At 53.9% G+C, this 26,870-nt stretch overlaps 1 protein-coding gene across 1 annotated transcript in view; it reads right to left on the bottom strand.

Annotated features, from left to right (window-relative positions):
- Positions 1-17,196, bottom strand: part of LOC128901193 (neuronal acetylcholine receptor subunit alpha-10-like) — a 29,474-nt gene extending 12,278 nt beyond the window's left edge. Inside the window, exon 1 of the mRNA XM_054183032.1 lies at positions 17,149-17,196. Coding sequence (XP_054039007.1) covers positions 17,149-17,196 — 48 coding nt within the window. The remainder of the gene's footprint in view (positions 1-17,148) is intronic.
- Between the last annotated feature and the right edge of the window lie 9,674 nt (positions 17,197-26,870).

Genomic DNA, 26,870 nt, shown 5'->3' with positions numbered 1-26,870 from the left:
ACTCGCTGCATACGCTGGCCACGCGTGCAGCGACTCTGGCCTGTACTTTTCTACTCAGTCCAGTGCAGGAGAGTCTGGTGGGACTTGCTGCGTGCACTGGCCACGCGTGCAGTGACTCTAGCCTGTACTTCTCCACTCAATCCAGTGCAGGATATAAGGGGGCTGTCTCGGGTCAGAGACGGGGAGAGAGACATGAGCGAGGGGGAGAGAGACATGAGCGCACTTTGAAGATACAGGGGATGCCCTGAAGCACTGTGTCTGCCCCCGCCCCCCCCCCCATAAGTTCTATGTTCATTAACCCCAACAGCTCCGAAGGCATTACAGCATGTTGCAAGATAAGATATAGTCTACTACTGCTGCAAGACGCATTGAACACCTTCCTACGCAAAGAGCCTGACTGCACTAGAGTGGGTATTTTTGCCACATACCTTTTCAAAACCAGTAACTACGATGATTGAAATGTTACCGCGATTGTTTTTCCAGGGTCGTTTGTGCTGTCAGCAGCTTTCTGGAATGGATCCAAGCCACATACATGTCCCCACCAAAAAGGATGACCTTGACCCTTGGTTAGCACAAAGTCTTAACCTCCTTAGTACATTATATTGGGCAAATAAATTATTCTTTCCCCTGGCACAGACTATTACAGTCACTTTCACAAATTCCTTTACAGCCGCGCATCCTGCTAGCACCAAAGCCTCTTGATGGCACCTGTTCGGTGTTTGCAGATGGTTCAGGGACACAGTAAAGGCTTTGGACTTATTTCAACAGGAACTGCTAAATGTAGGCAGAATCTCAATGTGTTACTGGTATTGTTCAAAGACTTGAAGGAGCATTTCTAAAACAAGTAGAGAACCAATGGTTATTTAGTCTCTTACTGCAATTACTGTTGCTTTTATGAAAAAGACTGTTTCCTTATTTTATTGTCCAGATACGCTCTCATAGCTGTTTACTTGGCCCGTTAACTGAGGGAAACACAGTTGCGGATTATCACACTGTTGGTAACAACTCCCAACATTATGCAGCAAGCTAAAATGTCGCATGATTTTTTTTCATCAAAATGCGAAGGCATTGAGGAAGCAATTTTCTTTGACACAACAACAAGCACGTGATACTGTGTGAACATGTGCCGGTTGTCAGCAGCTGGCTCCTCTGCCATCCTTTGCGGGGGTTAACCCGCGAGGGCTTACACCTGATGAACTTTGGCAATCCGATGTTACGCGCATTATGGAATTTGGACATGTTTCAGTTGATTTGTTTTCTCACTTTGTTGTAGCTACTGCTCATACAGGAGAGAAGGCTTGTGATGTTATTCGACGTTGGTTGCAATGCATCGCAGTCGTGGGAGTACCGAAAACTATAAAAACTGATAATGAACCAGCTTATGTGTCCGCTAAAGTACAGGTCTTTTTTTTTTTACAGATATGAGGTATTAAACATGTCACCAGTATTCCTCATTCCCCGACTGGGCAAGCAATTGTGGAGCGTATGCATCATACTTTAAAAACCATGCTTGCTAAACAAAAAAGGGGGAATCCCGTAGGTATGACACCTCAAGAGTGAGTGTATAAAGCAACTCATGTTTTAAGTTTTCTAAACATGTCTTCTTTGTCATCCACAGCAGTAGAGCGACATTTTGTAAGAAGTGTTGAATGGCCTGAACAACCAAAGGTGTATTATAAGCACCCTAAATCGGGGTGCATGCTAACCACAGATAATACTGCAACAAATAGAAGTTGCGAGCAAGACAATTCTGTAATGATTTGTACTTCTCATCCGTCTCTTTGCTTCGGCTCAAAATGCAAGTATACAAGAATGTAATCAATCTTATTGTGTAAAGTTAACGCGAGTAAGGTATAAAACAGCAGTAATATGGATAGGGAATCGGCAAAACGCATTAAAAACACGTCTTTCTCTGTATTGTGATTGGGAGTACAACTCTCGAAGACTTTGTGTTACATCTCTCCCCTGGAATACGTTGCTACATGGCTGAGAAATGGTTAAACACCATCTTCAAGGTGCTTTTGACATGTCGTTGCAAGAAAATATTCGTCCTTTACATGACCAGCTAAAAGCTCAAATACTAAACATTCAAGACTTAATGAACCGCAATGTATTTGAAATATTACAAAAGGATTTCTCGTGGGTAAATCCAAAGAAATTGGCTTTCTGGGCTAAGTTTAGGAATCTGGGTATTTATTGCCTTAGCAGGGTTCTTCTTGATTCTGTTTTTAATTGTGTTTAGTATGATATATAACCTGCTAAGAGCGTCACAACGAGTAGAAGCACGAGTCATGGCCACCTTGTTAATAAATGGTCTGGTGTTAAACAAAAAAGGGGGAGATGGGGCAGATCTACGAGCAGAGGCCTGCGTACGGCCAAAGACACAGTGAGCAGAGCACACAGTAAACACAGAGCCAAGAGAACAGTTCGTACCTTCACTCCATCCTGTGACGACCATATAACGTTCCCGAATCTCGGACAAAGAATAGGGCTAAGTATTCTTCCTTCGCTGGGAACAGCCATGGCATTGAATATGTTGAATAAGATAGGGTGTTGGGCAAGTAAACAGATAAACCTTACAACTGAAATCATATCTAGCTTGCTCACTGATGTTGATAGCATTCGGCATGCTACGTTGCAAAATCGAGCGGCTATTGATTTTTTGCTGTTAGCTCAGGGTCATGGATGTGAAGATTTTGAAGGTATGTGTTGCATGAACCTTTCCAACCACTCATCATCCATTCATAAGCAGTTGCGGGATCTGAAGGATAACATGTCCAAATTAAAAGTGGTCAAAAAGGTTTCGATGATTGGTTAAGCTCATGGGGTATAACGGGATGGTTATCAGATTTACTAAAGCAAGGGCTCATGCTATTGTTGGTTATATTACTATTGGTTATGGTAGCCTCGTGTGTTCTCCGCAAAGTGACTGACATGATAGAAAATGCCATGCATAAGGTCTGGCTGGCTCAAGAAGAAAAAGGGGGGATTGTAGGAATGTGTCTGAGAGAAAATGGTCACGTGAGCCAGCCTCCCTACTATGAGAGATTAGAGCAAGAGCAAAACAGGTGGTAGAAGATGGAATCAGTACATGGCAAAAACGGGAACTGAGAAGGCAGAAAACATGTTGTGCTAATGACTAAGCAATTTACTATGCGAATTCTTGTAACCAATCTGCTGTGTGAACGAACTGCATGGACAGCGCGTGGACAGCGTAACTAGCTAATCAGAAATAAGCGAGTCGCGTGTACGGCGACAACACAGGGTATAAAAGGTGATGATCTGTGCTTAATAAACGGCTTCTGTTGGTTCACATTGGATCGTCTGGAGGCCAGTTATTTCTCCTCACCTAGCCAGCCTCGGAGCAGATCTCTGGGCGGTAGTCTTAAATAGTCGTTTAGCCCTAAAAAAGACCTGCAACGTATTCAAGAGACATAACACTAGGAACATGCTGGTTTGAGCATCCCAAGGATATTCAAAATTCTCAAAAGCTGTCATGCCTGACCCGAAGGAGAAAAGCCGTTTCCATCAGAGGTGACACGATAAGGGAATGACTGAGACAAAGAGGCTCCAGCAAAGGCTTGTAGAACATCTCTTATCACACAGACAAAAGGACAAAGTGATTCCTACTGGATTAGCGTCTGGAAGGGTAGTCATACATTTAACCAGGGCTAATGACATTGAGCAATTTTTTTACCAAAAAGGAAAGAAATCAACCAGTCAGATAATCCCTTTAGGTGTAGCATAAAGAGAAGCAAACAGCGGCAGGACATGCGGCAAGAATTTTAGGCGCCTCGCACAGACTGTAAACCCTGGAGTACCCAACCAACGGGAAAGAGGGGAGGGAAAAATTGGGCCGGGATTAGGAAATAAAAAGGTGTGGTGTTTCAAGAACGGAAAGTGTGCCTACTTGCTAGGTCACCCGCTCTTGCAAGAGCGTGAATAAAAATGTGCCTCCCAGAGGATTCTGCCTGAGCCTATTTCATTCGGACCGGAACTTATTTCTCCCACCATTCTGTGTGTCCAGAGAAGGGCAAGGGAGCTGCTGAGGGCTCTGGAGCACAGGCCACGGCGCCGGGCCCTCAGCCGCCCCACAGCCGGGCGCAGCCCCGCCCCAGGCCCCGGCCCCGGCACCGGCCCGGCCCACAGCGGCGGCTGATGGCGGCGCTCGGGGGTTCCCTCACAGGACGCGGCGGTGTTCCCCCGCCTCCGATTATTAACTGCTCCTAATTTTTCAGACAGGCAGAGATGATCTGTTACCGAGAATCCCAAGGGAGATCAAGAGAGACTTCTGGGCCTTGGGATGACTAGGAAAGGGCTCAGGAGCGCAAGTCGTGTTCTCCTCTGTCGTTGCAGGCCCAGGGAAGGATGAGGAAAGCAACAGGAAGAGCCAGCAGATCAATACCTGGCTGCGAGCCTGGTGTCAGTGGCAGGACTTTGGGGTTTTTGATCACAGCATGGTTTGACAGGACAGCAGGCCTGTTGGAGACAGATGGGATACACCTGCCTCAAAAGGGGAAAAGGATCCTTGCACAGGAGTTGGCAGGGCTCATCAAAGGGGCTTTCAAGTAGATTTGAAGGGGGAAAGGGATGAATCCGGCAGCAGAGACACAAGGGTCGTTGATGGGTTAGAAGCTACAGCTGCTCCTGGGAATGGTCAGGTAGGAGTGAAGCCTTCTTCCAGCAAAAAGGTGTCAGGACCAGTAGGCCAGCTGAAGTGCTTCCACACCAATGCCTGCAGCATGGGCAAGAAAGAGGAGGAGCTGGAAGCCATTGTGCAGCAGGACAGCTATGACGTAGTCGCTGTCACGGAAACGTGGTGGGCTGACTCGCACGACTGGAGTGCTGCATTAGATGGCTACAAACCCTTCAGAAGGGACAGGCAAGGAAGGAGAGGAGGTGGGGTGGCCCTGTATGTTGGGGAGTGTTGTGAACATCGAGACCTTAATGATGGTAAACACTGGGGTTGAGTGTTTCTGGGTAAGAATGAGGGGGAGGGCCAACAAGGCTGATATGATGGTCTGTTATAGACTGCCCAACCAGGACAGAGAGGCAGGTGAAATATTCTGTAAGCAGGTGGGAGAAATCTCACGATTGCTGGCCCTTGCCCTGGTGGGAGACTTCAACCTACCAGATATCAGCTGGGAACACCATACAGCTGAGAGGGAAGAGTCTTGGAGGTTTCTGGGGTGTGTGGGGATAAATTCCTGACACAGCTGGTGGGGGAACGCACTAGGGAAGGAGCCCTGCTGGACCTGCTGTTTGTGAACAGAGAAGGACTTGTGGGGGATGTGATGTTGGAGGCCGTCTTGGGCACAGTGACCATGAAATGACAGAGTTTTTGATTCTTAGGGAAGCAAGGAAGGGTGCCAGCAGAACTGCCACCATGGGCTTCTGGAGGGGGGACTTTGGTCTTTTCAGGAGCCTGCTGGAGAGAGTCTTCCTCTAGGTTTGGCTCAACACCCAGAGGAGAAGTGAAAAACTGTCTTCTCAATGGAAGACGACAGCGAAGCTGAGCAGAATCGCTGGGCTCACCTACCTGATGTCTGTCTGAGACGTGTCTTCCATTGGTCAGACGACAGGGACAGATGTAACGCTGCCTTGCTCTGTAAAAATGGAATTGGGCCCTGCACTCGGGATCCCTCCCTCCTCCACGAAAGATGAAACTGGAATTTGGACTACTGGGGGAAGCCCCGTCTTACCAAGAAAATACTCAATGGCTTTGGCTAGGCGGTTTTGTGATAAAACACATGGACGCGTGTGCGACGAGCGAGGGAAACAAGCAGTCGACTCAATATGAGTGATAAAGCAAGCTTCAGCTTTATTGCAGCTTCATCAGACTTTTATACTCTTATACTTAGATATGCCTATTTGTCTTACAACTATTGGCTGTGCGCTAAAGATTACATTATTCATACTCCTCCTACATGCAGTTTCTTGGGTCCAGGTTTGTTCCTGTTCTCTCACAGTCTACTTTCTCAAAGTTGTTTATCTGACTTAAGGAAGGTCAGCACGGCCTTCAGCATCTTTCTTATCAGCGTGACTCGGAATTCTCCATGCAGGCAGGCATAGCTTACTTCTGACAATCCTGCATGGCGCCGTGTCCGTTCTCATATAGCCATTCCTCAACACGGGTGACAATTTTTAACCAGATTGAGAAAAGGTGGACAGTCCCCGGAAGACATATGGCAGTAAAGGGGATTGTGAGTTCTTGGCCCACAGGTTGGAAGTTTTCCGGTGCAAAACCCAAGCAGGAGGCTGGAGGGCAACCGTGGTCATACTTCCCATTCCAAAGGCTGCAGATGGGTTATGCTGACGTGCCTCCTGTGGAAGGTGTTAAGCACCCGCTGGTAATCATGGATCAACCCTCAGGAGGAGTAGAAGCTTTTCCTACCAGGAAAGCTGATCCCCCAGGAATGGTCAAAGCACTTTTGTGGGAAATCATTCCCAGATACTGACTAAAATGAAACCAGAGGATCAGACAGGGGTTCTCATTTTTCAGCAGGAATACTAAATAATATCTATAAAAGTTCAGCCTGGAGAAGATTGCGGGGAGACCTTGGAGCCCGTTCCAGCCCCTCAGGGGGCTCCAGGAAAGCTGGGGAGGGAGTCTGGATGAGGGAGGGGAGCCATGGGACGAGGGGGAAGGGGTATCCACTGCAAGAGGGGAGATTGAACTGAGATCTCGGGCAGAAATTCTTGGCTGTGAGGGCGGTGAGCCCCTGGCCCAGGTTGCCGAGAGAAGCTGTGGCTGCCCCATCCCTGGAGGGGTTCAAGGCCAGGTTGGCCGGGGCTTGGAGCAAGCTGGGCTGGTGGGAGGTGTCCCTGCCCAGGGCAGGGGGTGGCACTGGGTGGCCTTTAGAGGTCCCTTCCCACCGAAACCATGCCCTGAAAGGGTGGGGCCCTTCTCCTTCTCCTTTTCCCCTTCTCCTTCTCCCTCCCTTCTTGTTATGGTTTGAGAAACCCACCACAATTTCTTGTCCTTTAGACAACTACTCTCTCACCCGATGACCCCTCCCCACCCGGGAAGGGGAATTGGGGAAAAACAAGGAAACAGGAGGGTTGCAATAGAAATCGATTTAATAGGATAAAAATAAAGAATTAACATTAATAATGCTAAAGAAGCAGTGTCAATCCCGATAACGATATAAAATACCCAAGGACTACACCCAGCCCCTTCCATCAGCAGGAAGCCGTGCACTCCCAGCAGGGGACAGCCAATGGGGGACACTGCGAGCGCTGCGGCTTCGGGAGGAAGGGAAGGGCTCAGGGCTCCGAGACTACGGCATGGAGTTCTCTGGACCACCGCCATCAAGGGAGAGTCGAACTACACAGCAGACTTTATAATTTATATCGAACGTGATGTTCATGCTATGAAATAGTCCTGTTGGCAGCTTGGGGCAAGTACCCTCCTTCTCTTGCTCTTCCTCATCCCTTGCTGAGTGTCGCCAAGGGGGGCTTTGACTGCCTGTCCTGGTTCCGGTGGGGATAGGGTTAACTTTTCCTGGTATTCCATGCCATGTGAGCCACGCCCACCCTGAGCTGCCGGGGGAGGGGGCAGGAAGTTGCTGCTTAAAAGCGGGCTGGGGCGGCCCGGGTCCGGCCGGCGAGCGGCGAGCGGCGGGGGGAGCGGCGGTTCCGTAATCGCGTTTGTATATTCCCCTATCCGTGTTGTTGTTGTTGTTTGCCTGTTCCCTTTGCTGTTCTATTAAACTGCCTTTGTCTCAACCCAAGAGTCTTGCCTTTTCTTACGATTCTTCCTGTATTTGGAAGGCACGAGCGAGCGGCACGTGGTTCTTTGTTGCCGTCTGAGGCTAAACCACGACAGTCCTTTTTTGGCGCCCAACGTGGGGCTCGAAGGGTTGAGATAACGACAGAATCCAACTAGAACGTGGAAAAAACGGTTTTGGGTTTTTTTTTGTATGCATTTATTTTATTAGGTAAGTAGTCACTGGTCATCATGTTGCTTGGTTTGTTCTCATGGCTGTGTTACATAAATTCCTATATGGCTTATGTACTCCCTGCGATGCTGTTTACCATGTCTGGAACAGGGATGAGGATTATCATTCTGCTGTCCTGTGCGATATCTGTTTATGATATGATAACATCACTGTTCAGACGGCTATTTTGGGGTGTTTATGTGGTTTTGCTGTCCTGTCCGTACATTGGACACCGTCTCTCAGAATTTGTTAATAATTTCCCCAGCCCTTTTGCCTCCCTTTTCTCCTTCGGGTCAGGTATGACAGCTTTTGAGAATTTTGAATATCCTTGGGATACTCAAACTAGCGTGTTCCTAGTGCTATGTCTCCTGAATACGTTCCAGGTCTTGTTTAGGGTTAAGCGACTATTTAAGACTACCACCCGGAGATCTGCTCCGAGGCTGGATAGTCAGGGGTGGCATGGCATGTGGGAGAGCATGGGCAGGTACCTAGAGAACTACTCACCTCCAATGGTCTGGGACTTCACCCCTGAACAATTACAGGACCCTGATAAAGTGGTAGAATATTTGAAGGGAAAATGCTGTGGCTATTCTAGAGAGGCACAACTCACCGCGCTGTGCTGGGCCCTGGCCAGTATCTACCAGGCACTGCTCAGAATTATGCAGCACCCTCAAGGGGAAGAGATGGAAACCAGACCTGCGGCGGCCCCTGCGGCTGCTGCAGCCCCTGCGGCGGCCCCTGCGGCGGCCCCTGCGGCTGCTGCAGCCCCTGCTGCAGCCCCTGCGGCGGCCCCTGCAGCTGCTGCAGCCCCTGCTGCAGCCCCTGCGGCGGCCCCTGCGGCTGCGGCGGCCCCTGCGGCTGCTGCAATCCTTGCGACGGACACTGCGGCTACTGCAATCCTTGCGACAGACACTGCGGCTACTGCAACCCCCGTGGTAGCCACTGCCACTGAACCAGGGAACCAACCCATGCCAGTATCAGTTGCCCCCATACAGAAGAAGAAGTACACAAAGAAATCAGTTCGCTTAGTAAGAGATGATGATGAACCAGGGCCATCACGAGAGCAGGAGGAAGAGGCAGAACCAGAGATAATTACTCGATCCCTATCCTTGAGTGAGCTGCGGGATATGCGAAAAGATTTTAGCCGACTTTCAGGCGAGCACATTGTCACCTGGCTGCTCCGGTGCTGGGATAATGGGGCCAGTAGCCTGGAATTAGAGGGTAGGGAGGCCAGGCAGCTGGGATCCCTGTCTAGGGAAGGCGGCATTGACAAGGCGATCGGGAAAAAGACCCAAGCCCTCAGCCTCTGGAAACGACTCCTGTTAGGCGTGAGGGAGAGGTACCCCTTCAGCGAGGATGTTGTATGTCAGCCAAGCAAGTGGACTACCATGGAAAGAGGTATCCAGTACCTGAGAGAATTAGCCGTGCGGGAGATGATTTATTATGACTTGGACAATGCAGACTTACCCACAGACCCTGATGAGGTGCGATGCACAAGGCCCATGTGGCGGAAGTTTGTACGGAGCGCACCATCGTCATATGCCAACTCCCTGGCAGTAATGGAATGGAAAGGTGAAGAGGGACCAACGGTGGATGAGGTAGCTGGCCGGCTCCGGCGATATGAAGAAAGTCTCTCTTCCCCCCTTGTCTCAGCTGTGGAGAAACTGTCGCGGAAGGTCCAGCAACTTGAAGAGAATATGTCCTACTCCCCACCTGCACGGGCCAGCATCTCAGCTATTAGAAGCAGGCATTTCCCCACTCAAGAGAGAGAGTACAGAGGGTACACACCACGAGGCACCCTGTGGTTCTACCTGCGGGACCACGGAGAGGACATGAGGAAGTGGGACGGACAACCTACTTCGATCCTGCGGACACGGGTACAGGAGTTGCAAGGAAGGACAACCACAAAAGGGGATCCCTCCAGGAAAAGTGCCGCCCCAGTTTCCAGTGGGCCGTTCCCCAGACAAAGCAGAAGGCTTGATCTTGCTTCTGATCCTCTTGAAGGAACTTCCAAGTCATTTCTGCAAGAAGTGAGTAATGGATACTATGACCAGTATTAGGGGGGCCCTGCCTCCGGCCAGGTGGAGGAAAGGGACAACCGGGTTTATTGGACGGTGTGGATTCGATGGCCTGGCACATCAGACCCACAGGAGTATAAGGCTCTAGTGGACACGGGTGCGCAGTGTACTTTAATACCATCAAGCTATAGAGGGGCAGAACCCATTTGTATTTCTGGGGTGACAGGGGGATCCCAAGAGTTGACTGTACTGGAGGCAGAAGTGAGCCTAACTGGGAATGAGTGGCAAAAGCATCCCATTGTGACTGGCCCAGAGGCTCCATGCATCCTTGGTATAGATTACCTCAGGAGAGGGTATTTTAAGGACCCAAAAGGGTACCGCTGGGCCTTTGGCATAGCTGCTTTGGAGACAGAGGAAGTTAAACAGTTGTCTGCCTTGCCTGGTCTCTCGGAGGATTCTTCTGTTGTGGGGTTGTTGAGGGTCAAAGAACAACAGGTGCCGATTGCTACCACAACGGTGCATCGGCGGCAGTATCGCACTAACCGAGACTCTCTGATTCCCATCCATGAGCTGATTCGTCAACTAGAGGTTCAAGGAGTGATCAGCAAGACTCGCTCACCCTTTAACAGTCCCATATGGCCGGTGCGAAAATCTAATGGAGAGTGGAGGCTAACTGTAGACTATCGTGGTCTGAATGAAGTCACGCCACCGCTGAGTGCTGCTGTGCCGGACATGCTAGAACTCCAGTACGAACTGGAGTCCAAGGCAGCCAAGTGGTATGCCACGATTGATATAGCGAATGCATTTTTCTCAATCCCTTTGGCAGCAGAGTGCAGGCCACAGTTTGCTTTCACTTGGAGGGGCATCCAATACACCTGGAATCGACTGCCCCAGGGGTGGAAACACAGCCCCACCATTTGCCATGGACTGATCCAGACTGCACTGGAACAGGGTGAAGCTCCAGAACATCTGCAGTACATTGATGACATCATTGTATGGGGAAACACAGCAGAAGAAGTTTTTGAGAAAGGGAGTAAAATAGTCCAAATCCTTCTGAACGCTGGTTTTGCTATAAAGCGAAGTAAGGTCAAGGGACCTGCGCAGGAGATCCAGTTTTTAGGAATAAAATGGCAAGATGGACGCCGTCAGATTCCAATGGATGTGATCAACAAAATAGCAGCTATGTCTCCACCAACTAGTAAAAAGGAAACACAGGCTTTCTTAGGTATTGTGGGTTTTTGGAGAATGCATATCCCAGATTACAGTCAAATTGTAAGCCCTCTGTATCAAGTAACCTGGAAGAAGAATGATTTTAAATGGGGTCCTGAGCAACGACAAGCTTTTGAACAAATCAAACAGGAAATAGTCCATGCAGTGGCCCTGGGGCCAGTCCGGGCAGGACAAGATGTTAAAAATGTGCTCTACACTGCAGCCGGGGAGAACGGCCCTACCTGGAGCCTCTGGCAGAAAGCACCAGGGGAGACTCGAGGTCGACCCCTAGGGTTTTGGAGTCGTGGATACAGAGGATCCAAAGCCCGCTACACTCCAACAGAAAAAGAGATATTGGCAGCATATGAAGGGGTTCGAGCTGCTTCGGAAGTAGTTGGTACAGAAGCACAGCTCCTCTTAGCACCTCGACTGCCGGTGCTGGGTTGGATGTTCAAAGAAAGGGTCCCCACCACACATCATGCAACCGATGCTACATGGAGTAAGTGGATTGCACTGATCACGCAGCGAACTCGAATGGGAAACCCCAGTCGCCCGGGAATTCTGGAAGTGATCATGGACTGGCCAGAAGGCAAGGATTTCGGAATGTCACCAGAGGAGGAGGTGACGCGTGCAGAAGAGGCCCCACCATATAATAAACTGCCAGAAAATGAGAAGAAATATGCCCTGTTCACTGATGGGTCCTGCCGTATTGTGGGAAAGCATCGAAAGTGGAAGGCTGCTGTGTGGAGTCCTACACGACAGGTTGCAGAAGCCAGTGAGGGACAGGGTGAATCGAGCCAGTTTGCAGAGGTGAAGGCTATTCAGCTGGCTTTGGACATTGCTGAGCGAGAAAAATGGCCAGTACTTTATCTCTACACTGACTCATGGATGGTGGCAAATGCTCTGTGGGGGTGGTTACAGCAGTGGAAGCAGGGCAACTGGCAGCGCAGAGGCAAACCCATCTGGGCTGCTGACCTATGGCAAGATATTGCTGCCCGGATAGAGAATCTGGTTGTGAAAGTACGCCATGTAGATGCCCACGTACCGAAGAATCGGGCCACGGAGGAACATCAGAACAACCAGCAGGTGGATCGGGCCGCTAGGATTGAAGTGGCTCAGGTGGATCTGGACTGGCAACATAAGGGTGAACTATTCATAGCTCGGTGGGCCCATGACTCCTCAGGCCATCAAGGGAGAGATGCGACATATAGATGGGCTCGTGACCGAGGGGTGGACTTGACCATGGACACTATTGCACAGGTCATCCATGAATGTGAGACATGCGCTGCGATCAAACAAGCCAAGCGTTTGAAGCCTCTTTGGTATGGAGGGCGATGGCTGAAATACAAATATGGGGAGGCCTGGCAGATTGATTATATCACGCTGCCACAAACCCGTCAAGGCAAGCGCTATGTGCTCACAATGGTGGAAGCAACCACTGGATGGCTGGAAACATACCCTGTGCCCCATGCCACTGCCCGGAACACTATCCTGGGCCTTGAAAAGCAAGTCCTGTGGCGACATGGTACCCCAGAGAGAATTGAGTCGGACAATGGGACTCATTTCCGAAACAGCCTCATAGACACCTGGGCCAAAGAGCATGGTATCGAGTGGGTGTATCACATCCCCTATCACGCCCCAGCCTCTGGGAAGATAGAACGATACAATGGACTGTTAAAAACTACACTGAGAGCAATGGGTGGTGGGACTTTCAAACACTGGGATACGCATTTAGCAAAAGCTACCTGGCTAGTTAACACCAGGGGATCTAACAATCGGGCTGGCCCTGCCCAATCAAAACTTCCACGTACTGTAGAAGGGGATAAAGTCCCCGTAGTGCACATGAAGAATATGCTAGGGAAGACAGTCTGGGTTAGTCCTGCCTCAGGCAAAGGCAAACCCATCCGTGGGATTGCTTTTGCCCAAGGACCTGGGTGCACTTGGTGGGTGATGCGGAAGGATGGGGAAGTCCAATGTGTACCTCATGGAGATCTGATTTTGGGTGAGAATAGCCAATGAATCAGATTGTGTGCTGTTAATTGCTAAGTAACACCGTCACTGTATGTCCTCATTGCTATCAGTTGTACTACAAGTAAGGCACAGGGATGATGGGATAAGAACTGATCTCAGCAGCCGGCGCCCAGCAGTTTCCTCAAGATCTACATCTTCAGCCCACGGACTGCGTGCATGAGCCACACCAGGTGCACCAGTCACAAGCTCCGAAAAAAAATACAGCATGCAACAGACCAGCACCACCCAGCATCTCACCTGCCCTGAGAGACTGTTCTAACAGATGGAGCCCAAAGCCGTGGATTAAAAGAACTCAACGGACACTTTGGAGGGATGACCCATAAACTAAGGGTATTATATGTGTGTATATATATATATATATAACAGGGGAAAGTGGTGGCAATTCATTGGAACCTGCTGGGCATGGCATAGATGGTATGGAATAAGGGGTGGATAATGTCCTGGTTCCGGTGGGGATAGGGTTAACTTTTCCTGGTATTCCATGCCATGTGAGCCACGCCCACCCTGAGCTGCCGGGGGAGGGGGCAGGAAGTTGCTGCTTAAAAGCGGGCTGGGGCGGCCCGGGTCCGGCCGGCGAGCGGCGAGCGGCGGGGGGAGCGGCGGTTCCGTAATCGCGTTTGTATATTCCCCTATCCGTGTTGTTGTTGTTGTTGTTTGCCTGTTCCCTTTGCTGTTCTGTTAAACTGCCTTTGTCTCAACCCAAGAGTCTTGCCTTTTCTTACGATTCTTCCTGTGTTTGGAACGCACGAGCGAGCGGCACGTGGTTCTTTGTTGCCGTCTGAGGCTAAACCACGACACTGCCCCACGATGTCACAAAGCGGGCACGTAAACCCCGGCCACACTATAAATGGGGGACGCGGTCCCCACTGGAGCTGTCAGCGGATGCTGGGCACCGCAGTCTGTCATTGTCTGGGCAGACTGCAGCCTCGGCCTCTGACACCCCAGCAGTCTTGCGGGTCCCGTCACTGGGGACCCAGGAGGACACTGGGGAGCCGCATCGCGGTTCTGTGCTGGTGACTCGGAGCACCGCAGCCACACCGGAGTCGGTGCCATGGGGCGCTCTGACGCCGTGTCTCCCCTGGGCCCTCTCCTCCTGATTGTGATGGGGCTCAGCGTGTTCTCATCTGTGCTGCAGAGCAAGCGGCTTCAGGTAGGTGACTGTTGCACCACACTGTGCTGCGGCGTGGGGTGGCGAGGAATGGCGTGGGGTGGTGTGGGGTGCCGTGGGGGGCTGTGGTGTGGGACTGGGAGGTGCTCCCGTCTCACCCAGCTCCTCGGAACCTTGCAGAAGTGGTTTAAGAAGAAGAAGAAGAAGCGTCGGACAAGGAAGACAAGAGCCCGGACAGAGAAGCAGAGCGGTGAGTGGCCCCAGCACCGAGAACCCTGCAAATGGCCTACACACCACGGCAGCCCTGAGCCGGGGCTGTGCCGGCAGCTGCTGGCCGCTCACTCTGTCTCCTCCCTCCGCAGCTTCTCAGCCAGTGGATGGAGGAGTGGAGAAATCCCGGCCCAAGCAGGAGAAGCGGCGAGTGTGGGGGAGACCCCAGATGCTGCCCCAGACCCTCACCCCGTGCCCTGCCCCTGCCTGCGCTGGGCAGCCCTGCCCACCGGCCAAGGAGGGGTGCTGCCCGCGGGTCCCGCTGGGGTCTGGGGTGCAGCGGGGTCTCTTTCTCCTCCTCTGCAGGGCGAGTGCGGAGGCCTTGAACAGGAAGCCCCTCTCCCCATGGGCCCCAATGGCCACCATGAACACAATGACAGACAGAGGCTGCTCTTCCTTCAGCTCCCTCTACACCTTCCCGGAGCCCTGGCCTGGTGCGATGGCGGAGCTGGCAGCACTCGACCGCTCAGGACCGTGCCATCCCCCCAGGGCTGTCAAGGGGAGGGTGGAGGAGCCAGGGCCAGCCTTCTGCCAGGAGCCCCCCTGGAAATGCCTACAAGGACCAAGCAAGAGCCGGTCCCCAGGGAAAGCAGGGACAGGGCGCAGAGCCCTGTGCACACGCAGCCTTCACCCTGCAGCCCCCCAGCCATGGCCACGGACCAAGGGGAGCTGATCATGGAGCTCCTCCGCTGTTTCGAGTGCACCCAGGAGATGGCCAGGCAGTGCTGTGAGATGCTGAAGGTGCTGCAGGCCCGTTGGCAAGGGGCAGCGGGAGCCTGTGACCAGAACCTCCCCGGGGAGCCCTTCCATCCCCTGGGCAGGATGGCGGCGCAGGAGCAGCTGGGGGCCACAGTGAAGCCCCGGCACCTGGGAGTGGAGTGGCCGTGAGTGGATGCAAACACGGATAAGGCTGAGGATGGGGACATGGACAAGGAGAAGGACACGGGAGCAGACACAAGTGTGAAGGAGAAGGAAAGGAGCAGCCCTGTGGAGCTCGGCAGGGGGAGCCTGGCAGAAGTGTAGAGAAAAAGCAACGTGGGGCCGGGCGAGAACAACTCCATGGGGCCAAGCACCAGCAGCCCCCCAGGCTCAGGCAGGAACACCCCCATGGATGCGGAAGGGAGGAGGGACAGGGCGCAGAGCCCCATGACTGTGCTTCCGCCGCCCAGCAGCCCCCTAGCCAAGGCCACGGACGAGAGGGAGCTCTTCTTGGAGCTCTTGGACACTGTCAAGACCTTGGAGGAGGAGAGGCAGCAGCATGGCAAGCCTTTGAATAGGGAGTGTGACCAGGCTTCCCCAGGGCTGTGCCCACTAGGACGGTGCCTGTGTCACTGCTGCACCCGGCTCTGGCACCGCCTGAAGGACTGCTGGAGACGCTGCTGCCGGCCACGCCGTGTCTGCTTCAGCAATTTCCCCCAGTGGGTGGGAAGTGTGGGGCTGGGAACCCCCTGGGGTACCCCTCTTCTGAACCAATAAAAAAGTCAGTATTTTCTCTATCCCTGTGAATGTCAGTAGATCAGTTTTGTCCCTTGACAGGAGCAGAGAATCAGTTTTGGGTAACGACAACAGTAGATGCTACAGTAATGCCCACTCTCCCGTGGAGATGGGGGGGCCCTTGAGCATTACACCCCACCCAGAGAGATAGACAACTTCTATTACCGTTAGAAGATGTCGTACCCTCAGCTCATGCCATGATCTTACTTGACATATTGGAAATTATCCCCGGTACGAGAGTAGATCCAAAGACAATTTCTAGAAAGCTTTGCAGATCCCGGCTGTTCATTGGAAGCTCTGCAGCGCAACAGAACCTAAAGAGCGCTGTCAGCAACCATCAGGCCGTGTGCTTCCCTCAGGCGTGCAAAGACCTGATGCTCATTGACGCGGGTCAAGGCTGTCGCACACCTTTGGTGGCACATCCTGCGTGACACCACAGGGCTGTGACATGGGCACCACTTAATTTACATCCGCTCTAGACGTTTGTGTATTGCCAAAAGGGAGCAGAACCACGAGTGCAGGCTGACGCAGGCTACAGCTCTGCAAGCAAACAGGGCGCACGGACTCCTCTCCTCATGAGCACATTTCCCTGCAAAAGGGTGGGGTTCAGAAAAATCGGAAAGGATAAGAAAGTTCCCAGTTACTAAACGCCTAAAAAAACCCCAACAAAACAACCAAAACCAGCCCAATGAGTGAAAAAGAATCACGGTACAAGCACAGGCCACATCCTTTAACTTTTTGGCCTTCGGTCTAGCTAAACAGTGAAATGGTCTCTGCTGCTGAAGTTCAAGTGCCAAGTCTGGGCAGGGCTGGGAGTGCTCAGCCTGGAGAAGAGGCGGCTCAGGGGGATCTCCTCCACGCACATCAATACCTGCAGGGAGGGTGCCAAGAGGACGGAGGCTGGAGCTGGTCATCACCGCCGTGAGCAGTGGCAGCAGCTCGGGGCGCTGCTGAGTTCATGGGAGGTTTTGGGATGGTGTGAGACCCGTGAAGGGGTAATGCCAAGTCCTCCTGTCCCTTTGCTGAACATCTCCTTCTCTCCCTTTGGGGCGCACAGGCCTCAGACTTGTGCTCCCACACTTTTCTGTGGACCCAGAAGGCAAATATGTGGAGCCTCTGAAAGCATTTTGCCTGGAAGGGATCGACTCAAAGGTGTGTCTTCTCAGGGATGCCCGCACCTCCCCTTCTATCCCTTGCTGACCCTCCACCCCCTTCCCTTTCTGTCCACAAGCCTTCCCTCTTGTGTCTGCTCTTCCCCAGGCTGCTCCTGCCTGCTCCTGTGTCCGTGTCCCTGTCCTTGTTCACGTCTGCATCTGCGTCCATGTCCCTGTCTGCCCCCAGCCCCAGTTGCTCCCTCCCAAGGCACTGGGGTGTCACGCTTTCGGCTGGGGTGGGGATGACTTCCTTGCGAGCAGGTGGTGTAGCGTTGTGTTTTGGATTTGGGATGAAAACAGTGTTGGTAGCGCACTGGTGGTTTTAGCTGTTGCTGAGCTCTCAAGGCCTTTTCTGCTCCTCACGCTGCCCGACCGACAGTGGCCTGGGGGGCACAGGGAGTTGGGAGGGGACAGAGCCAGGACAGCTGACCCCGACTGAGCAAAGGGACATTCCGTGCCATTTGACGTCACGCTCAGTATATAAAGCCGGGGAAAGAAGAAGGAAGGGCTGATGTTCAGAGTGATGGCGTTTGTCTTCCCAAGTCACCGTCACGCTGCCGGAGCCCGGCTTTCCTGGAGACGGCTGAACCCCCGCCTGCAATGGGAAGCAGCCAACGGGTTCCTTGTTTGGCTTTGCTTGTGCGCGCGGCTTTTGCTTTGCGTATTAAACTGCCTTTCTCTCACGCCACGACTTTCCTCCCTTTCCCACTTCCCATTCTGTGTGTCCAGAGAAGGGCAAGGGAGCTGCTGAGGGCTCTGGAGCACAGGCCACGGCGCCGGGCCCTCAGCCGCCCCACAGCCGGCCGCAGCCCCGCCCCAGGCCCCGGCCCCGGCCCCGGCCCCGGCCCCGGCCCGGCCCGGCCCGGCCCACAGCGGCGGCCGATGGCGGCGCTCGGGGGTTCCCTCCGAGGAGGCGGCGGTGTTCCCCCCGCATATCCCTGCAACGTGATCAGGAACTAGTGCTGAAGGGCCGTCTGTGTCTTCTCGCGAATTCTCACTCGCCAAGGGACAGCTTCGGGGCAGGTACGTCCGCAAGGGAGCGGGTGTTGGTGGCGAAAAAAGGCAAAAAAGGGGCTATTCCGGAGCTGCCCGGGGCCGGGGAAAGGCCGGGAGGGCGCAGGCCGGCCGCGAGGGCCGGCAGCTGGCGGGGGGGCGCTGACGGGCCGGGCCGGGGCGAGCAGGAACGGCGCTCAATTTAAACGGGGTGTAACGGCCCCCACCGGTCGCTTCCCGAGGGACAGCTTCGGGGCAGGTACGTCCGCAAGGGAGCGGGGGTTGGTGGCGAAAAAAGGCAAAACAGGGGCTTTTCCGGAGCTGGGGAAAGGCCGGGAGAGCGCAGGCCGCCCAGCAGAGCCAGCAGCTCCCAGGGGGGCTGCTGACAAGATGGGGGACACAGCAGATTCCCCGCCCTCCCTCTGCCTAGCTGAAGAAGGTAACTAAGAGGACAGGGGGCTGTGGGAACATGTTCCTGCCCGGCGAAGCAGGCGTGTCTCCCCAGTAACTCCCTGGCCTTCCAGGTACCCTGAAAAACCAGGTACGAGGCTCTGCAAGGGGAACCTAATGCTGACGAGGAAGATAATGCAGTGTCCACAGAGGTGTTGCCAAGGTTAAGCCAAACCACACCTCGCATCAAAACGTCTTCAGTTAAGAAGAAAAGACGGGTCACTGTTGTAGGCGACTCCATCCTGAAGGGAGCGCAAGGCCCGATATGCAGACCAGACCCACTTCTCAGGGAAGTGTGCTCAGGGAAGGGGCCCGGGTTAAAGATACCAGAAGAAAACTTCTCTCCCTGGTAAGCCCCTCAGATTATTAACCGCTCCTCATTTTTCAGACAGGCAGAGATGATCTGTTACCGAGAATCCCAAGGGAGATCAAGAGAGACTTCTGGGCCTTGGGATGACTAGGAAAGGGCTCAGGAGCGCAAGTCGTGTTCTCCTCTGTCGTTGCAGGCCCAGGGAAGGATGAGGCAAGCAACAGGAAGAGCCAGCAGATCAATACCTGGCTGCGAGCCTGGTGTCAGTGGCAGGACTTTGGGGTTTTTGATCACAGCATGGTTTGACAGGACAGCAGGCCTGTTGGAGACAGACGGGATACACCTGCCTCAAAAGGGGAAAAGGATCCTTGCACAGGAGTTGGCAGGGCTCATCAAAGGGGCTTTCAAGTAGATTTGAAGGGGGAAAGGGATGAATCCGGCAGCAGAGACACAAGGGTCGTTGATGGGTTAGAAGCTACAGCTGCGCCTGGGAATGGTCAGGTAGGAGTGAAGCCTTCTTCCAGCAAAAAGGTGTCAGGATCAGCAGGCCAGCTGAAGTGCTTCCACACTCATGCCTGCAGCATGGGCAAGAAAGAGGAGGAGCTGGAAGCCATTGTGCAGCAGGACAGCTATGACGTAGTCACCGTCACGGAAACGTGGTGGGCTGACTTGCACACCCTGCGGGAGCACAGCACTCGTTCCCTGTGCACCTTGAATATCCAATGTCATATCCACGACCCTCATGGGCAAGTGGTCAGGGGAACGTCGTGGGCCAACTTGGCCAAGAGAGCCCCAAAACTGCGCGTGAACCTCTTCTTTGAAAGAGTCACGAAGCACGATCACCTAGCCAGGATCCTGCTAGCGGAGATGCCAGTCAGCAGCATAAGAGTCTGCGGAGCTACAGTTTCAGAGACCCAGGCTGGAGAATGAGACGCACCCTCACCAACCTCCTCCCAGCCTCCTGGTGTGTTCTGCAGGTACGGGAACCCAGAGTGACATCTCACCGCGGTATCACAAAGCTAAGCAAAGTGATCCTCCAGGCCTTCTGCATAGCAGCGCTCAGCAGGAGGAATTCCTGACCACTTCAGTGTTATGGCCAGAGGGTCATTTTCATAAGCGAGCCACTGCGGTGTTCCACTCTAGCCTGGTTGAGGTTGTTGTCCTTGTCCAGTTGCGATGCCCGTTATGCCAGTCTTCACTGTCAGGCTGATGTCAGGTTGCCCTCATAAAAAGCTGAAACGCCCAAAATACTGGTGCTGGGATGTCAGCTGTGAGCAAAAAGAGCTTTTCAGGCAGGAAAACCTCAATTTTGTGAAAAAGCTTTAGGCTTGTTCTAGTAACTGACAACTTTCTTATCCTTTCCGATTTTTCTGAACCCCACCCTTTTGCAGGGCAATCTGCTCATGAGGAGAGGAGTCCGTGCACCCTGTTTGCTTGCAGAGCTGTAGCCTGCGTCAGCCTGCACTCATGGTTCTGCTCCCTTTTGGCAAAACACAAACGTCTAGAGCAGATGTAAATTAAGTGGTGCCCATGTCAGAGCCCTTTGGTGTCACGGGGGATGTGTGTTCCTGGACCCACATTTCCCAGCCATTAGGGGAAATTGCTGAAGCAGATGCGGCGCGGCCGGCAGCAGCGTCTCCACCAGTCCTTCAGGCGGTGGCAGAGCCGGGTGCAGCAGTGACACAGGCACCGTCCTAGCGGGCACAGCCCTGGGGACGCCTGGTCACACTCCCTGTCCACGGGCTCGCTGTGGTGCTGCCCCTCCTCCTCCAAGGTCTTGAAAGCGTCCAAGAGCTCCAAGTAGAGCTCCCTCTCGTCTGTGGCCTTGGCTGGGGGGCGGCTGGGGGGCAGCTGCACGTTCACGGGGCTCTGCGCCCTGTCCGTCCTCCCTTCCACATCCATGGGGGTGCTCCTGCCTGAGCCTGGGGGGCTGCTGGTGCTTGGCCCCATGGAGTTGTTCTCGCCCGGCCCCATCTTGCTGTTTCTCTTCACTTCTGCCAGGCTCCCCCTGCCGAGCTCCACAGGGCTGCTCATTTCCTTCTCCTTCACACTTGTGTCTGGTCCCGTGTCCTTCTCCTTGTCCATGTCCCCATCCTCAGCCTTATCCGTGTTTGCAGCCACCCACGGCTGCTTTGCTCCCACGTGCTGGGACTTCACTGTGGCCCCCAGCTGCTCCTGCACCACCATGGATGGAAGGGCTCCCCGGGGAGGTTCTGGTCACAGGCTCCCGCCCTTGCCAACGGGCCTGCAGCACCTTCAGCATCTCACAGCACTGCCTGGCCATCTCCTGGGTGGACTCAAAAGAGTGGAGGAGCCCCATGATCAGCTGCCCTTGGTCCGTGGCCATGGCTGGGGGGCTGCAGGGTGAAGGCTGTGTGTGCACAGGGCTCTGCGCCCTGTCCCTGCTTTCCTGGGGACCACTCTTGCTTAGTCCTTGTTGGCAGTTCCAGTGGGGACTCCTGGCAGAGGGCTGGCCCTGGCTCCTCCACCCTCCCCTTCACAGCCCTGGGGGGATGGCGGGGTCCTGAGTGGTTGAGCGCTGCCAGCTCCGCCATTGCACCAGGCCAGGGCTCTGGGAAGGAGTAGAGGGAGCTGAAGGAAGAGGAGCCTCTGTCTGTCAGAGAGTCCATGGTGGCCAGCGGGGCCCGTGGGGAGAGGGGCTTCCTGTTCAAGGCCTCCGCACTCGCCCTGCAGAGGAGGAGAAAGAGACCCCGCTGCACCCCGGAGCCCAGCGGGACCCGCGGGCAGCACCCCTCCTTGGCCGGTGGGCAGGGCTGCCCAGCGCAGGCAGGGGCAGGGCACGGGGTGAGGGTCTGGGGCAGCATCTGGGGTCTCCCCCACACTCACCACTTCTCCTGCTTGGGCCGGGATTTCCTAACTCCTCTATCCACTGGCTGAGAAGCTGTGGAGGGAGGAGACAGAGTGAGCGGCCAGCAGCTGCCGGCACAGCCCCGGCTCAGGGCTGCCGTGGGGTGTAGGCCGTTTGCAGGGTGCTCGGTGCTGGGGCCACTCACCGCTCTGCTTCTCTGGCCGGGCTCTTGTCTTCCTTGTCCGACGCTTCTTCTTCTTCTTCTTCTTCTTCTTAAACCACTTCTGCAAGGTTCCGAGGAGCTGGGTGAGACGGGAGCACCTCCCAGTCCTACACCACAGCCCCCCACGGCACCCCACACCACCCCACGCCATTCCTCGCCACCCCACGCCGCAGCACAGTGTGGTGCAGCACAGTGTGGTGCAACAGTCACCTACCTGAAGCCGCTTGCTCTGCAGCACAGATGAGAATATGCTGAGCCCCATCACAATCAGGAGGAGATGGCCTAGGGGAGACACGGCGTCAGAGCGCCCCATGGCACCGACTCTGGTGTGGCTGCGGTGCTCCGAGTCACCAGCACAGAACCGCGATGCGGCTCCCCAGTGTCCTCCTGGGTCCCCAGTGACGGGACCCGCAAGACTGCTGGGGTGTCAGAGGCCGAGGCTGCAGTCTGCCCAGACAATGCCAGACTGCGGTGCCCAGCATCCGCTGACGGCTCCAGTGGGGACCGCGTCCCTCTTTTGTAGTGTGGCAGGGGGGCACATCCCCCCTTTTTGACATCGTGGGGCAGTCAAAGCCCCCCTTGGTGACACTCAGCAGGGGATGAGGAAGAGCAAGAGAAGGAGGGTACTTGCCCCAAGCTGCCAACAGGACTATTTCATAGCATGAACATCACGTTCAATATAAATTATAAAGTCTGCTGTGTAGTTCGACTCTCCCTTGATGGCGGTGGTCCAGAGAACTCCTTGCCGTAGTCTCGGAGCCCTGAGCCCTTCCCTTCCTCGTGAAGCTGCAGCGCTCGCAGTGTCCCCCATTGGCTGTCCCCTGCTGGGAGTGCACGGCTTCCTGCTGATGGAATGGGCTGGGTGTAGTCCTTGGGTATTTTATATTGATATCGGGATCGACACTGCTTCTTTAGCATTATTAAGGTTAATTCTTTAGTTTTATCCTATTAAATCTATTTCTATTGCAACCCTCCTGTTTCCTTGTTTTTCCCCAATTCCCCTTCCCGGGTGGGGAGGGGTCATCGGGTGAGAGAGTAATTGTCTAAAGGACAAGAAATTGTGGTGGGTTTCTCAAACCATAACAAGAAGGGAGGGAGAAGGAGAAGGGGAAAAGGAGAAGGAGAAGGGCCCCACCCCTTCCGGGCATGGTTTGGGTAGGAATGGACCTTAAAGGCCACCCAGTGCCACCCCCTGCCCTGGGCAGGGACACCTCCCACCAGCCCAGCTTGCTCCAAGCCCCGTCCAACCTGGCCTTGATCCCCTCCAGGGATGGGGCAGCCACAGCTTCTCTGGGCAACCTGGGCCAGGGGCTCACCGCCCTCACAGCCAAGAATTTCTGCCCAAGATCTCAGCTCAATCTCCCCTCTTGCAGTGGAAACCCCTTCCCCCTCGTCCCATGGCTCCCCTCCCTCATCCAGAGTCCCTCCCCAGCTTTCCTTGAGCCCCCTGATGGACTGGAAGGGGCTGGAAGGTCTCCGCAGAGCCTTCTCTTCTCCAGGCTGAACTTTTATAGATATTATTCAGTATTCCTGCTGAAAAATGAAACCCCTGTCTGGCCGTCTGGTTTCATTTCAGTCAGTATCTGGGAATGATTTCCCACAAAAGTGCTTTGACCACTCCTGGGGGATCAGCTTTCCTGGTAGGAAAAGCTTCTACTCCTCCTGAGGGTGGATCCATGATTACCAGCAGGTGCTTAACACCTTCCACAGGAGGCATGTCAGCATAAACGATCTGCAGCCTTTGGAATGTGTTTCTTTCCCATCTACAAGAAGGGTCGGAAGGAGGATCCGGGGAACCACAGGCCTGTGAGCCCGACGTCGGTACCAGGGAAGATCGTGGAGAGGATCATCTTGAGTGAGCTCTCACGGCAAGTGCAGGGCAGCCATGGAATCAGGGCCAGCCAGCATGGGTTTAGGAAAGGGAGGTCCTGCTTAACCAACCTGATCTCTTTCTATGACCATGTGAGCCGCCTGCTGGATGCGGGGAAGGCTGTGGACGTTGTCTCTCTGGACTTTGGTAAGGCCTTTGACACCGTCCCCCACAGCATTCTCCTGGAGAAGCTGGCGAATCCTGGCATAGACAAGTGTACTCTTTGCTGGGTTAAAAACTGGCTGGATGGCCGTGCCCAGAGAGTTGTGATTAGTGGGGTGAAATCCTCTTGGCGGCCGGTCACCAGTGGTGTCCCTCAGGGCTCAGTTTTGGGGCCAGTTTTGTTTAAAATCTTTATCAATGATCTGGATGAGGGGATTGAGTGCACCCTCGGTAGGTTTGCAGATGACACCAAGCTAGGTGGGAGTGTTGATCTGCTTGAGGGAAGGAAGGCTCTACAGAGGGCCCTGGACAGGCTGGATGGATGGGCCAAGGCCAATTGGATGAGGTTTAATAAGGCCAAGGGCCGGGTCCTGCATTTCGGTCACAACAACCCCAAGCAACGCCAGGGGCTTGGGGAAGAGTGGCTGGAAAGCTGCCCCGCAGAAAAGGACCTGGGGGTGCTGGTGGCCAGCCAGCTTACCATGAGCCAGCAGTGTGCCCAGGTGGCCAAGAAGGCCAACAGCATTCTGGCTTGTATGAGGAATAGCGTGGCCAGTAGGAGTAGGGAAGTGACCGTGCCTCTGTACTCGGCACTGGTGAGGCCTCACCTGGAGTGCTGTGTTCAGTTCTGGGCCCCTCTGTACAAGAGGGACCTTGAAGTGCTGGAGCGTGTCCAGAGGAGAGCTACCAGGCTGGTGAGGGGTCTGGAGACCAAGTCCTATGAGGAGAGGCTGAGGGAGCTGGGCATTTTTAGTTTGGAGAAGAGGAGGCTGAGGGGAGACCTCATTGCCCTCCACAACTCCCTGAAAGGAGGTTGGAGAGAGGTGGGTGTTGGCCTCTTCTCCCAGGTGAATAATGACAGGACCAGAGGAAATGGTCTGAAGCTGCGGCAGGGGAGGTTTAGATTAGATAGTAGGAAGAATTACTTCACTGAAAGAGTGGTCAGGCACTGGAATGACCTGCCCAGGGAGGTGGTGGAGTCACCATCCCTAGAGGTGTTTAAGAAACATCTAGATGTGGCACTTCAGGGCATGCTCTAGTGGCAGAAATTGCAGGTTGTTTGTTTGTGGGTTTTTTGGTTGTTTGGTTTTGGTTTTGGGTTTTTTTGGTGCGTGTATGGTTGGACTCGATGATCTCAAAGGTCCTTTCTAGCCATGAAGAGTCTCTGATTCTATGATTCCCAGTTAGGCTTACTTCCGCCTCCAGTACAGTCAACTCTTGGGATCCCCCTGTGACCCCAGAAATACAAATGGGTTCTGATCCTCTATAGCTTGATGGTATTAGAGTGCACTGTGCACCTGTGTCCGCTAGAGCCTTATACTCCTGAGGGTCTGATGTGCCAGGCCATCGAGCCCACACCGTCCAATAAACCCGGTTGTCCCTTTCTTCCACCTGGCCGGAGGCAGGGCCCCTCTAATACCAGTCATAGTATCCGTTACTCACTCACTTCTTGCAGAAATGACTTGGAAGTTCCTTCAAGAGGATCAGAAGCAAGATCAGGCCTTCTGCTCTGTCTGGGGAACTGCCCGCTGGAAAGTGGGGCGGCACTTTTCCTGGAGGGATCCCCTTTTGTGGTTGTCCTTCCTTGCAACTCCTGTACCCGTGTCCGCAGGATCCAAGTAGGTTGTCCATCCCACTTCCTCATGTCCTCCCCGTGGTCACGCAGGTAGAAGAACCACAGGGTGCCTCGTGGTGTGTACCTGAGATGCTGGCCCGTATAGGTGGGGAGTAGGACATATTCTCTTCAAGTTGCTGGACCTTTCGGGACAGTTTCTCCACAGCTGGGACAAGGCGGGAAGAGAGACTTTCTTCATATCGCCGGAGCCGGCCAGCCACCTCATCCACCGTTGGTCCCTCTTCGCCTTTCCATTCCGTTACTGCCAGTGAGTTGGCATATGACGATGGTGCGCTTCGTACAAACTTCCGCCACATGGGCCTTGTGCATTGCACCTCATCAGGGTCTGTGGGTAAGTCTGCATTGTCCAAGTCATAATAAATCATCTCCCGCACGGCTAATTCTCTCAGGTACTGGATACCTCTTTCCATTGTAGTCCTCTTGCTTGGCTGACATACAACATCTTCACTGAAGGGGTACCTCTCCCTCACGCCTGACAGGAGTCGTTGCCAGAGGCTGAGGGCTTGGGTCTTCTTTCCAATTGCCTTGTCAATGCCGCCTTCCCTAGACAGGGATCCCAGCTGCCTGGCTTCCCTACCCTCTAATTCCAGGCTACTGGCCCCGTTATCCCAACACCGAAGCAGCCAGGTGACAATGTGCTCGCCTGAAAGTGGGCTAAAATCTTCTCGCATATCCCACGGCTCACTCAAGGATAGGGATCAGGTAATTATCTCTGGTTCTGCCCCTTCCTCCTCTTCTCATGATGGCCCTGGTTCATCATCATGTCTTACTAAGCGAACTGATTTCTTCGTGTACTTCTTCTGTATGGGGGCAACTGATACTGGCACGGGTTGGTTCCCTGGTTCAGCGGCAGTGTCTGCCACAGGGCTTGCAGTAGCCGCAGTGTCTGTCACGGAATCACGGAATCTTCAGAGTTGGAAGGGACCTCTAGAGATCATCTAGTCCAACTCCCCTGCTAGAGCAGGATTGCCTAAAGCACATCCCTCAGGGCTGCATCCAGGCGGGTCTTGAAAATCTCCAGAGAAGGGGACTCCACAACCTCCCTGGGCAGCCTGTTCCAGTGCTCTGTCACCCTCACCGTGAAGAAGTTTTTCCGTGTATTCGAACGGAACTTCCTATGTTCTAGCTTGTGCCCATTGCCCCTTGTCCTGTCACTGGGAACCATTGAAAAGAGCCTGGCTCCGTCCTCCTTA

The sequence above is a fragment of the Rissa tridactyla genome, chromosome 1 (genome assembly GCF_028500815.1).
Source record: "Rissa tridactyla isolate bRisTri1 chromosome 1, bRisTri1.patW.cur.20221130, whole genome shotgun sequence".
Classification (NCBI taxonomy): Eukaryota; Metazoa; Chordata; class Aves; order Charadriiformes; family Laridae; genus Rissa; species Rissa tridactyla.
The sequence above is the reverse complement of the archived record's forward strand: the minus strand, read 5'-3'. Positions and strand labels throughout refer to the sequence as shown.